Source organism: Ursus americanus, chromosome 11 (genome assembly GCF_024610735.1).
Source record: "Ursus americanus isolate L20-20 chromosome 11, mUrsAme1.1.p, whole genome shotgun sequence".
Classification (NCBI taxonomy): domain Eukaryota; kingdom Metazoa; phylum Chordata; class Mammalia; order Carnivora; family Ursidae; genus Ursus; species Ursus americanus.
The window spans coordinates 72,668,208-72,681,544 of NC_142137.1; the positions used below are offsets into that span (position 1 = coordinate 72,668,208).

Consider the following 13,337-nt stretch of genomic DNA (forward strand, 5'->3'; position numbering starts at 1 on the left):
GAAAGGGTCACATGGTATATACTCAGCTGCCAAGGCCAAGCCCTGTGAGTTGTTTGCAGATCCCAGGGATGTCATAAGGAGATGTGCACTCGCAGGATCACCCTGAGCTAACATACACACCAGGACATTTTAAATATCATTGCAAATTATATACTAGTTTTTTGAAAGGCAAAATTTTAGAAATAAATATTTAGAATGAACAGGAAAGAATGAGATTTGTTATTTTAGTAGCTTAGCCATTAGCCTGAAATATCATTTAAAGTTTTTAGAAGTAGTAGTGATAGCTGAATAATTCAATTTAATAAACATTCTTGTTCTGTACATGGAAGGCACTAGGAGAGATGCTGGGTGAATGCGAAGATGAGTAAGAAAAGGTCCTTGCCCTAAAGAGCTTTTAATCCTGTAACATAAATTTTTACTGTGCAAGCAAAAAGAAGGGCTGCAGAAACGAAGATGATCAATCATGTGTTCAGTAAATCAGCCAAGAAATATTTTTGTGCAACTAACTGTTCGTCCGTTGCACTGCTGTATTATTCAAGAGTACTATCAAACACCTCAGAACACTTGCATCTCCACTCCTATTAACATTTTATATAATATAAATAGCACACATTTTGATTACTCACGAATACAAGTATTACATTGCAAAAATACTTTCCAAATATCAATTAACGATGCCTAACACATAAGAAATACATAGTAAAAATTTTCCAAATATATTTATAAGTGATTTCTATATATTTTAACTATGAATATAATTCTTACTTGCTCAGAATATTATTCTAAAATGTTATATATGTGGTTTTAATATCATAACAAAAATCAAATGCCAGTAGTTGAACATCTTGAAGTACTTTTGACAGTGCTTTCTATACACTGCATTTGATGGTGGGCTGTGCTTTGAGTAAGTTAAACCAGAAACACAGGGTCCAGCCTGTTGCACAGAAGACTGGAGCAGGTGCCCAAGAAGCCCTGTGCCGTGGATAGTCTGAGCTATGGCCACCAGAGCTCAGGGACCCCCACTTAGTAACTCTGTCCCAGCACTGCTGGAGTTGCCTTAAAGAAATCTAAAAAATCTCATAAAAATGCTAAACTTTTGTTCTCACTCTACCCTACTGCAGACTGTGTAGACTGTGTGTTGCAAGGGCATGCACCGTCCACGATGCCCCAGCCCACAGTGCTGAAAGAGCGTCTGTACAAAACAGTAAGTCTAGAAATGCCATTCCTAAGATAGGATACCATAAACCAAAACTAAAACAATAAATAAATTGTAAGATTTTATGCCCAAATGTTGCCACACTGGTAAACTTTACAGCTGGCAATAACTGTATATGGGAACGGAACACAAAAATGAGTTTCAAGTACCTAATTCCCATGCATCTGTTAAGTTGTTTGTAACACAGTGTATCTTTTTAAAAAAGCTTATGACATTTTCTTATCTAGAGCACCAAAATCTAAATTTAGATACTTACATTATTGCACTCTCCAAGGAAATACAGTGCAAATCCATCAGCTTTTGTGGCTGCCAAAGTAATAAAAAAGGGAAGAAACTAATCTCAATGGAAGAATAGACCACGAATAGACCACGTACGAACTCTTTAAGGTGAGACCTCAGATAGGAGTCTTTGTGAAAGGACTGTTAACATAATTAATGGTCATGCAGTCAACTGAGCAGATTAACTTATGGCTTTACTCAATCACATAATTAGAGCATTTTCATTCATTATTTATCAGCTATTGCAAATTTTAAGATGTGACATCCTCAAATGCATATAGCAACCAATGTACTATGTAATAATATCTCTGTGAAACTTTAAATATCATACTTATTGGAAATATTAAGAACTGCACTTAATTTTTAAAGTATGAAACATACCAGATGTGATATCCATAACAATGAATAATCAATATTAGCATCAACCAAAAAGGATGATATATATATATATCCACATATCATCACTGTAGAGAACAGAATTTAACTTTCCTAAAACTGCTTCAGGGCCATCATAGCAGATAACAGACATTATCATCAGAGGATTGCCCGACTGCAGACTACTGCTTCACTCCTTTTTACTCGGGTGGCCTTGGGTAAAATACGTGGCCTGTCTTTGCCACAGCTTCCTCATCAGTAAAATGGCGATAACAGTATATAAATCTGTGATCTCCCCAAATAAATTAAAGATGGCTTTTTTTCCTTAAAAACTAATGATTTCCTTCACAAAGATGTGATTTAATTCAATAAAAGTATATTTTCCAAAGAAAACTAGGTTTTATTTAGAAAGCATAGTACATTCCATTTATGTATCTGGCAGATAGATACTTTTTTTGGATTAGATAATTATGGAACTTTTAGGTTTGACTCATTCTGGTAGTTTCATAATAAAATATTTTCATTCCAAATTTAGCCCAAGAATAGAAGTAAATAAATGACTTGCATTTGCCTTGTAGTAAGTATATTACTTTTTCCATTTTCTGCAACCGAATAAAAGAAACTTCGGTTCAAATTTTCTACCAGGAGGAATACAAAACATTTCTTACCTATTTTAATGATGCTACTCAATTCATAGAGGAGTAGCTGGTTGTCTCCTCCTGTATCCAACCGCTGTTCTATGTAGCTGTTTAGTTCATATACAACTCCCTGCATATTTGTGTCTTGGTACTTTTTAATTACAAAAAAAAAGGAAGAAAGAAAGAAAAGACATAATTAAATATAATAAAATAAAAATCCCTTAGTTTATAAAATATACTATTAACATATAATTTTATATACTTCCTTTTATGTTTTTACATATTATGCTTGTAAAGAGCATTATTTAAATATTAAAATCTACTATAAAATAGACTGACAATTAAAATTGCTAGGACTTAGAATGATAGATTCCACATATACTTATTTATATTAAAATATTAAATTTTACAAATTACCTCTTTATTTCTTAAGTTTTATATATAACCAGTAAAAGTAGTACAAAAGTTTGCTAACAGAATGAAACACTGTAAGATGCTAGAAAAGTGAACTGATATGCATTGCACTGAGGGAAGCAGAGTTGATTACTCTCCATTCATATGCACCAATGGGGCCCCCACCCTGGTTGGATCTCAACTCTTCCCTAGACAGGAGGCAGCGGCTCTCACGGTTGCTGTCACGGCAGTCCCAGCTGCCCCACTGCAAGTCCAAAGCCCTGGGCTTCACTGTGGTAGCAGGGTCAACAGCAGGTGGACGGGGTTTGGGAAAAAGGTGGAAGCTAAATCGTAGCTACTTCGGCACAAGCTAGCACCGCGTCTTCTCTAAAAGTACTGAAAAACTGCTTCCCTTCGTAAGCCTATTCTCCAAACAATAGCCATGGTAAATTTTATAAACAAAATAAAATTCTGTCATTCCCTGGCTTAAAATACTCCTGAGCCTTCCCACTGGACTTAGAATAACAGACTCCTCACAGGACTGCCTTCCACATTCTACAAAATGCGGTCACTGTCGCCTACAACACTGTCTCAAGCCACCTTTCTCTTCCTTGACCATTTGGATATCTTTCACTCCTAAAGGTTTATTACTTGCCATTATTCTTTTTTCAAAATTCCAATATAGTTAACATACAGTGCTATATTAGTGTCAGGTGTACAAGATAGTGATTCCTCACTTCCATGCATCACCTGGTGCTCATCACAAGTGCCCTCCTTCGTCCCTGTCACCTGTTTCCCCTATCTCCCCACCCACCTCCCCTCTGTAACCAGCATGTGTTCTCTAGAGTCAAGAGTCTGCTTCTTGGTTTGTTTCTTTCCTCTCTCCCTTGTCTTTCCATTTGTTTTGTTTCTTAAGTTCCACATAGGAGTGAAAGCATACGGTATTTGTCCTTCTCTGACTTATTTTGTTTAGCGTTATACTCTCCAGCTGCATCCACATCGTTGCAAACACTTGCCATTATTCTTGACCACTGTTCTCAATGAATGTCTGGGGAATGAGTGAATGTGAATAAATACATGAAAGAATGCATGAATCAATCATTCCACACATAGGCACTGGCAATCCTGACAATCCACTACACATAGGCACTCTTCTACACAGAAGAGATGCTAAGGAATTCACAGAATAAAGTTCCAGCCTTCAAGGAACTTACATTCTAGGTCGAAGAAAATAAATAAGTGAATATTATAGTGTGATAGGTGGTGATAGGTGCTATGCAGAAAAGGGAGCAGGCAAGGCTAACAGCCAAGACCTTTGGCAGGAGAAAGTTAGCTGAGATGCCCTTCAACAGACGAATGGATAAAGAAGCTGTGGCCCATATATAGAACGGAATATTACTCAGCCATCAGAAAGAACGATTACCCAACATTTGCAGCAACATGGATGGGACTGGAGGAGATTATGCTAAGTGAAATAAGTCAAGCAGAGAAAGACAATTATCATATGATTTCACTCATTTATGGAACATAAGGAATAGCAGGAAGATCAGTAGGAGAAGGAAGGGAAGAATGAAGGGGGGGTAAACAGAAGGGGGAATGAACCATGAGAGACTGTGGACTCTGGGAAACAAACTGAAGGCTTCAGAGGGGAGGAGGGTGGGGGAACGGGATAGGCCGGTGATGGGTATTAAGGAGGGCACATATTGCATGGAGCACTGGGTGTTATACGCAAACAATGAATCATGGAACACTATATCAAAAACTAAGGATGTACTGTATGGTGACTAACATAACATAATAAAAAAAGAAAAGAAAAGAAAGTTACCCTTTTAAATAGGAGGGACAGGGAGGGAAGGCTTCACTGGCATGAGACATCTGAACAGACACCATCGGAGCCTAATACCTTTTCCCCTGGAATCAGCCTACCCTCCCCTACCTTCCATATCGGGGACTGCTGATTATCCACCACCTCTCTCTGCTTCTGACCTATAAGCAGACTCTAGTTCACACAGGCCCCAGAAAATGAAGTTTGAAGGATGACTTGTCTCAAGATGCAATACATACCAAAAAAAATAAGACACTACTTTTTAGAGATCCAAACACCATTATGGGTCCCAGTGAGAGGGCAGTGGACATCAGGTGAGCAATGGAGCTGGAGCTCAGGTCTGACTCAGAAGTGAGCCCCAGTGGGTTTTCAAACACCTGTGGTAACTACAGTTTTAGAATGCACTTTTGGAAAGGCATCCTCAGAAACTGACAGAATTCCACCCTGAAGGATCCCCACTGAACAGGAATGAAGATGTGAGACTTCCAGAAATCTAGAGCAAGAGCTTCCCCAGCGGAGAGAACAACAGAAATAAACTAACGAACATGGCCCCAAAGTGTCAAAATAGACACCTACCAAGCATTCTTATGCTCTAGCACCAAGTTTGAGAAAGACCATATCCTTAGACTCTTACCTACTGCTGCCTCTCCCTGCATCCTCTCCAAAATCAGCTTCTCTGCTGTGTGCTCTGCTCCCACATCTGCTGACCCTGAGGAGCCTGGGGTCGGCCCCTGGAACCTGTGCATCCTACCTGCTTTGCTGTACACTCCACCATGGTAAACCACTGGCCTCCTAATCAGGCTTTGTGACTCTTTTTGCTAAAAGTTTATCTGGTTAGCAGTTAGTCATAACTTCCCAGTTACTCTCTAGCTGCAGATATTCTCCAGGTCCTACTCTTATGCAGATACCACTGTGGGAGCGAAAGCCTACACAAGGAAATCCCAAACACTCTGAAATTCTAATGCCTACCAAGCACAATAGCATTGTATGGGGCCACAAAAGCTCATGCTGCTCCTTTATCATCTGTAAACAAGATCCTGTTTGATGACTGCCAGTTTTGAAGAACTCCAGAGAAAAGATTCTACTCTAACATACCCTCTCTCTCCCTCACCACTAATTAGAACCATTCGTTTTGTATTTTTTCCCCAAAGTCCTGGGAAAGTGCTTATCTGAGACTGAAGCTAACCCAAAGAAAAGCTAGGCTAAGAGAAATAAAAAGACTGTCATAATGACAGAGTTTGAACCCCTAGATCCAGACACACAGAAACCATCACGCCCAAAACCCTATCCCTAGACACAGACTGTTCACGAACCAATACATCTCTGAACACGTCCTTCTCTTCTGGGGAGGGGCACGTTAGCTAGCCTCGGGTGGGCTCCTAGTCACCCCCTGGAGGAGGCCCTATAAAAATGACACACAGGCAGACGCCTTCCTCTGACAATGCGATCCTGAGAGTCCACCCTCATGGGACCCGTGCGCAGTGCTGAGAGTGAAAAACAGCTGCTCACCGTCTCCTCTGGAAGGACTGGGTTGTCACGTAAGTGAGAATGAGAGGGCATGCCTCAATATGGGCAGTTCATTCCGGGGTTTCCTTTCTCAGTGCCTCTGAGCTTTCCTTTTCTCATTTGTAGAACAAGGAGGCTGAAGCACACTGCCTTTAAAATACCTTTCAACACTCACTGTCTATGATAATCTATGACCTAGGATTTTCATTTTGTCATTAAGCTTCAAATTCTAATAGATGGGTTAGTACACCCTGCTTCCTTTGATTGCCAATGACAACCGCAACATAAGAGCAAAATGTTTTATTATGGTTACTATTACATATTAATGTACTATTAACTCTCAAATATTAAAGCCTTATCTATACAGTGAATCATTCAAACCATAATATACTGTAAAACTTAAAATAGTAAATAAATGTGAAGTAGTGAGCATAAGGATTGTTGGATTGTTGGCCTCCGGCCATCTTGCTCCTCAGGACCAGCATCACATAAGGAAAGGCAGAGGAAACCCGTGGAGGTGAACATCAAATCACACCCTTCCAAGGCGCTCTTTGGAAACACTGTGATGAAGGAGGCTTACTAAGGGATTAGTTCAATTCAATGAAATCAACTTTCAAGATTCTAGCTTCACTGAAAGAAACTCACAAGAGTATATTAATGAAGTTGCTCAGAACTGGTATTTATACAGCCTTTTAACTTCACAAAGTCATTTCATCGCCTTTATTCTACGTAAGAACCCATCCAAAGCATATACTGAGTATCACTGAGACTTTCATAATCCAGGAAGTTAGAATTCTCAGGTAGAATGAGCTCAGCAATGTGTAACCTCTCCAACCTTAGAATCCAACTGGATCCTGTCACCCTCCTTTTCTATTCCACATTGATTTTCATGTAGAGCTTGCTTTCCATTAGAGCAACTTCTGAAAACATGGGTTTGCAAAGATGTGACTTCACTGAAAGGATTGCAGTGACCTAACACCGAAACTGTGTACTCTGTCAAGCTCTGTCTGACAGACATCGTTGTGTTTCTCACAGAACTTTAACAGGCCCTGAACCACTGCTGTGAGTCTGCTGTGATGGCTAAGAGCACTTGGAACAGTTTGGGAACTAGGGGAATAGCCACTCCAGCACCTGCAGGGAAATGACGTTTTATGAGATATGATGAGAACGAGTGGAGCAGTATTGATCCTTGGTGACAGCTGGTTTAGTCCAGAGAACAACTGCTCCCAGACTTGCTAACGTGAATTAGGTGTTTAAACACAGATGGGAAAACAACTTCACCAGGAGAGGTTAGAGGCAATTCAAGAATGAAATGAGAGCTTGAACGGTGTGAGGTCTGTGATCCCTGCTGGCCTGAGAGCCCATGAGTCTATGAGGGATCACGGGCCTGTCCTGAAGGGCTAGGACCATTCACTAGAAAACATGATGAGACAGGTGTTAGATAAACACTAAAGAAGGTGCAAAAACAGCTTTTAGTTTTTAGCATAATCCTCAATAACTGAATAATATCTTCTCATTCTCTAATTTTTTCTGATTTCTTTTTTATCTTTTTTATAACTTATTTTTGACATAATTTCAAACTTATAAAAAACTGCAAGAATACAAAAAACTCCTTGATACCACTGATATTGACATTTTGTCCTATTTGCTTTCTCATTCTCAGTTAATTCTGCTTCCTTCCTTCCTTCTTTCCTTCCTATTTACCTATTATCTATTATTCTATCTACATACACACACACCATAGTCATTTTGTTTTATTTTTTTCTATGTGAGATCGTATTGGTGTGCTCCTTTACCCCACAACTTCACTGTCTATTTCCTAAGAAATAGAATATTGTCCTACATAGTTATAACACAGTTACAATGATCAGAAATTGTAACATTGCCACAGCAATATTAGCTAATTAAACTCCACATTCAAATGCCATACGGTGTCCCAATAATACCCTTATAGTTCTCCATCCCGCTGGGCCAGGGCCAAATCCCAGATCACATGTGGCATTTGGTTTCATGCCTATTTGGTATACTTTAATGTCGAACAATTCCACATTCTTTCTCTTGTGTTTCTTGAACTTGATGCTCTGTACAATGTGGGCCAATTGTTTTCTCAAGATTAGAATCCGGTTTTGCATTTTTGGCAACCGTACAGTGAAGTGCTGGGGCCAGAACTCTATCGCCCCTCCCGTAGGTGGTATCTGGCATCCTACTGGGAAGAAGAGCTTTCCATTCTCCTCATTCATTCACTGATATGAGTCTGGACTCAAAGATTCTTCTTTCATTCCATCGGTTGCCATCTATTACTATTGTCATATATGCATTTTGATTCTCCAATTATCCCAGATTTGACCAACAGGAATCCCCTCAAGATAGCTCCTAGATCGCTCTGACATTCTTCAGGAGTCTTTCAACACTTTCTTACTTTCTCATCACATATGTTGCCAGCCCTGGTATTAGCCATTTCTGTTTCTCAAAGAAATACAAGTTTCTTTTAATGGAGAAGGTATTTACAATTTAAGCATGGCACTTATATGTGCCACTGCCATCAATTTATGTGAATAATGTATGGATGAGAGGGCCTCATAAAAATATACATACATATATACAAATGTGTAACTCTGCATTTATCTACTTACATATACATACAGGGATATTAAAAACTATGAATTCATACTAATACCTCCCGTTCCAGCAGCTAAACAATTCAGTGTGCATTCCAACACTCCCCATTTCCACATTTGTAATTCCCTCATGCAACCGTGAGAAGTCTTACTGACAATAGCCTTAATATATTTATATAGTTTCTGAGGCCTAGAATATACAGAAGCAGTTTCAGAAATGCTAAGCCGTACCAGTGAAAACAGCAAACCTAAGGTGTCAATACTTTTTTAGATTATTAGGTAAATTTAAGAAACACTGAAATGTACAATTCATTAAAATCTGACAACTAGATAAATCCTTATACCATATATACTTATTAAGACATACAAAATCAACATACATAAATCAATGCCATTTCTATGCACTAACAACAAGCTATTTACAACAGCATCAAAAAAGAATAAAATATTTATGAATAAATTTAACCAAGGAGATGTAAGATATGTAGACTGAAACTTATAAAAAATTGAAAAATGAAATAGAGGAAGACACAAAATAAATGGTAAGAAATTCCATGTTCAGGGATTGGAAGAATTAATATAGTTAAAATGTCAATAATATTCAGGGGCGCCTGGGTGGCACAGCGGTTAAGCGTCTGCCTTCGGCTCAGGGCGTGATCCCAGCGTTCTGGGATCGAGCCCCACACTGGGCTCCTCCCCTGGGAGCCTGCTTCTTCCTCTCCCACTCCCCCTGCTTGTGTTCCCTCTCTCGCTGGCTGTCTCTCTATATCAAATAAACAAATAAAATCTCTAAAAAAAATGTCAATAATATTCAAAGTGATCTACTCATTCAATGCAATCCCTATCAAAATTCCAAGTTTTTTTTTCACAGAAAGAAAAAACAACCCTTAGATTTGTATGGAACCACAAAAGACCCTGAAAAATCAAAGCAATCTTGAGAAAGAAGACCAAAGCTAGAAGCATCACTATTCTTGATTTCAAACTATATCTTTATAAGGCTTTAATAATCAAAATAATACAGTACTGGTATAAAAAGAGGCACACAGATGAATGGAATAGAACACAGAACTCAGAAATATACCCATAAGTACACAGTCCACTTATCTTTAATAAGGACACCAAGATTAAACAATGTGGAAAGGACAGTCTCTTCAACAAATGGTGCTGGAAAAACTGGATATCCACATGCGGAAGAATGAAACTGGAGGACCCTTATCTTTCAGCATACACAAAATCAACTCAAATGAATTAAAAACTTACATTTAAGACCTGAAACTGTAAAACTCCTAGAGGAAATCACAAGGAAAACATAGTTCTTTGACACTGGTTTTGGCAATAATTTTTTGGATATGATGTCAAAAGCACAGGCAACAAAGGCAGAAATAAACAAGTGCGACTACATCAAACTAAAAAGCTTCTGCACAGCAAAGGAAACCATCACCAAAATGAAAAGGCAAACCATGGAATGGGAGAAAATATTTGCAAACCATTTATCTGATAAAGAAGTAATATCTAAGATATAAAAAAAAACAATTCATACAACTAAATAGCAAAATAATCCCAAATAACTCAACTAAAAAATGGGCAGAGGAGCTGAACATTTTCTAAAGACATACAAATGGCCAAAAGGTGCAGGAAAAGGTGTTTAATATCACTAATCATCAGGGAAATGCAAATCAAAATTACAATGAGATACCACCTCACACCTGTTAGGATGGCTATCATCAAAAAGATGAGAGATAACAAGTGTCCGTGAGGGTGTGGAGAAAAGGGAGCGCTTCCGCACCAGGGGCGGGAATGCAAACTGGTGCTGTTACTATGGAAAACAGTACGGAGGTTTCTCAAAAAATTAAGACCAGAACTATCAAATGATCCAACAATCTTTTTTCTGGGTATATATTTGAGGGAAATGAAATCACCGTCTCAAAGAGATATCTATCTGCACCTATGTTCACTGCAGCATTTTTCACAATAGCCAAGATATGGAAATAACTTAAGTGTCTGTCAACAGATGAATGTATAAAGAAAATGTCACACACACACACACGCACACAGAATGTGTATGTGTGTGTGTATATATATATATATAGAGAGAGAGAGAGAGAGAGAGCATTAGAATATTATTCAGCCCTAAAAAAGGAGGAAATCCTGCTATTCGTGGTAACAAGGATGGACCTAGAGGGCATTATGCTAAGTAAAATAATCTAGACACAGAAAGACAAACACTGTATTATCTCACTTACATGTGGAATCTAAAAAGCCAGACTTACAGAAGTATACATTAGATTGGCAGGTAGCAGGGGCTGGGGTGTGGAGAAAATGGGGAGAAGTCGGTCAAAGGTTACAAACCTTTCTGGTGGGAATGCAAACTGGTGCAGCTACTGTGGAAAACAATATGGAGGTTTCTCAAAAATTTAAAAATACAATTACATATAATCCAGTAATTCCATTACTGAGTATTTACCTAAAGGTTATGAAAACACTAATTTGAAAAGCTATATGCATCCTTCTATTTACTGCAGCATTATTTACAACAGCCAAACCATGGAAGCAGCCCAAGTGTCCATGAATAGATGAATGGACAAAGAAAGTGTGTGTGTGTGTGTGTGTGTGTGTGTGTGTGTGTGTGTAATATTGCTCAACCATGAAAATGAATGAAATCTTGCCATTTGCAACAATATGGATGGATCTAGAGGGTATTAGGCTAAGTGAAATAAGTCAGAGAAAGACAAATACCCTATGATTTCACCCATATGTGGAACTTAAGAAACAAAACAAACAAGCAAAGAAAACAGGAGACTCTTACATACAGAGAACAAACTGATGGTTACCAGAGGAAAGGTGGGTGGGGGAGGATGGGTGAAATAGATGATGGAGATTAAAGAGGACACTTACTGTGATGAGTACAAGGTGATGTACAGAACTGCTGGATTACTATACTCTACACCTGAAACTAACATAACACTGTATGATAATTATACTGGAATTAAAATTTTTTAAAAAGATTACCAGTTAAAAAAAGAGAGAGGACCTTAGAAATTAAAACAGACATAGAGACATACTAATCCAAATGCCACATGTACCCTTTCAAGGATCCTAATTCGAACAAAACAATTGTAAAAAGAATCTTTTCAGAGAGTTGAGGAAAACTAGATCTGGCCCAAGTATTAAGATATTGTTAAGTGTGATTATTGTCAGGCATGAAAACGGCCCGTAATCGAGGTTTGTTTGTTTTTAATGTCATTTCCTATTAGAAATCTATACCAAAGTCTTTATGGGTAAAATTACATGAGGACTGAGATTTGCTTTGAACCATACCAGCAAGCTAAAAAAGGGTGGGGGAGGGGAGCGTAGCTGTAATAGGAACAGCAAAATGACCATCACCGAAGCTTGGTGACAGGTACATGGTAGTCAACATGCAATTCTCTCTACTTGGATGCAGAGAACATGTCTATGTACAAAAGTTAAAATGGAAAGAAAGGAAGAAAGCAATAAGAGGCTCATTTACTGAGCAGCTTTTCTGTGTCCAATAATGACTGAAACGATCTACCCTGTGTGGGTTTAAGAAAGCAAAGCACTCAAAGGCTGCAAGGACATTCAGTGGTTAAGTGACAATACCAGACAATGACAGGAGGTCACTTCATATTTGTGATTAACTTCTACACGAATAACTGTGGAATAACAAATATATATATTGGGGAAAAAAGCTTACAAACTTTCAGTTGTAAGATGAAAAAGTTCTAAGACCTGATATACAACTAAAAATACCATAGTGTATACCCGAAAACCGCTGAGCTAGATCTTCAATGTTCTGACCACACGCACACCCCCAACACACACACCCCAACCGTGTGAGGGGACGATGTGTTCATTAATGTGATTGCGGTAATCACTTCACAGTGCACACCTATATCACATGGTGTACCCTAAAATGGACACTTTACTATATACAATTATTATTTGTCAAAAAAAAATAATTTTTAAAAGAAATTTTTAATAAACATCTCAGTAATAATAATAATAAAGGACACAGAACATTTAATCTCTTTATAAAATCTCTCCCATGATCCTTCTTAATCAATCCCTGCCCCCAAGGCAACCAACCATCTGACTCGTTTCCACCACAGATTAGCCTTGCTTTTGTTTTGAGAATTCTATGGAAATGGACTCATATAATATATCCTGTTTTGAGCCCTGCTTTATTTGCCTGACAGTATCACCGATACTCATGCACGCTGCGGCGCGCTCCAGCAGTTTGCTCCGTTCTACTGCTAGCTGCATTCTGGTGCATGAATAAAGACAAATGATAGGTTTATCTATTCTACCACTGTTAATCATTTGGGATGTTTATGTTTTCCAGCTCTGGGCTATTAAGAATAAAGCTACTATGAACATCTTTCTGTTTTCTGTAAAAACACAGGTTTTCAGTTATCTCAGGCAAATACGTAAGAGTAAAATTCGTGGGTCAAAAAGTAAATGTACGCTTA

At 38.4% G+C, this 13,337-nt stretch overlaps 1 protein-coding gene across 1 annotated transcript in view; it reads right to left on the reverse strand.

Moving 5' to 3' along the window:
* PDE10A (phosphodiesterase 10A) overlaps positions 1–13,337 on the reverse strand; it is a 285,459-nt gene that overhangs the window by 87,461 nt on the left and 184,661 nt on the right. Inside the window, exons 4-5 of the mRNA XM_045805465.2 lie at positions 2,539–2,659; positions 1,473–1,522 (exon numbers count right to left, since the gene is read on the reverse strand). Of these exons, the coding sequence (XP_045661421.2) occupies positions 1,473–1,522; positions 2,539–2,659 (171 nt within the window). The remainder of the gene's footprint in view (positions 1–1,472; positions 1,523–2,538; positions 2,660–13,337) is intronic.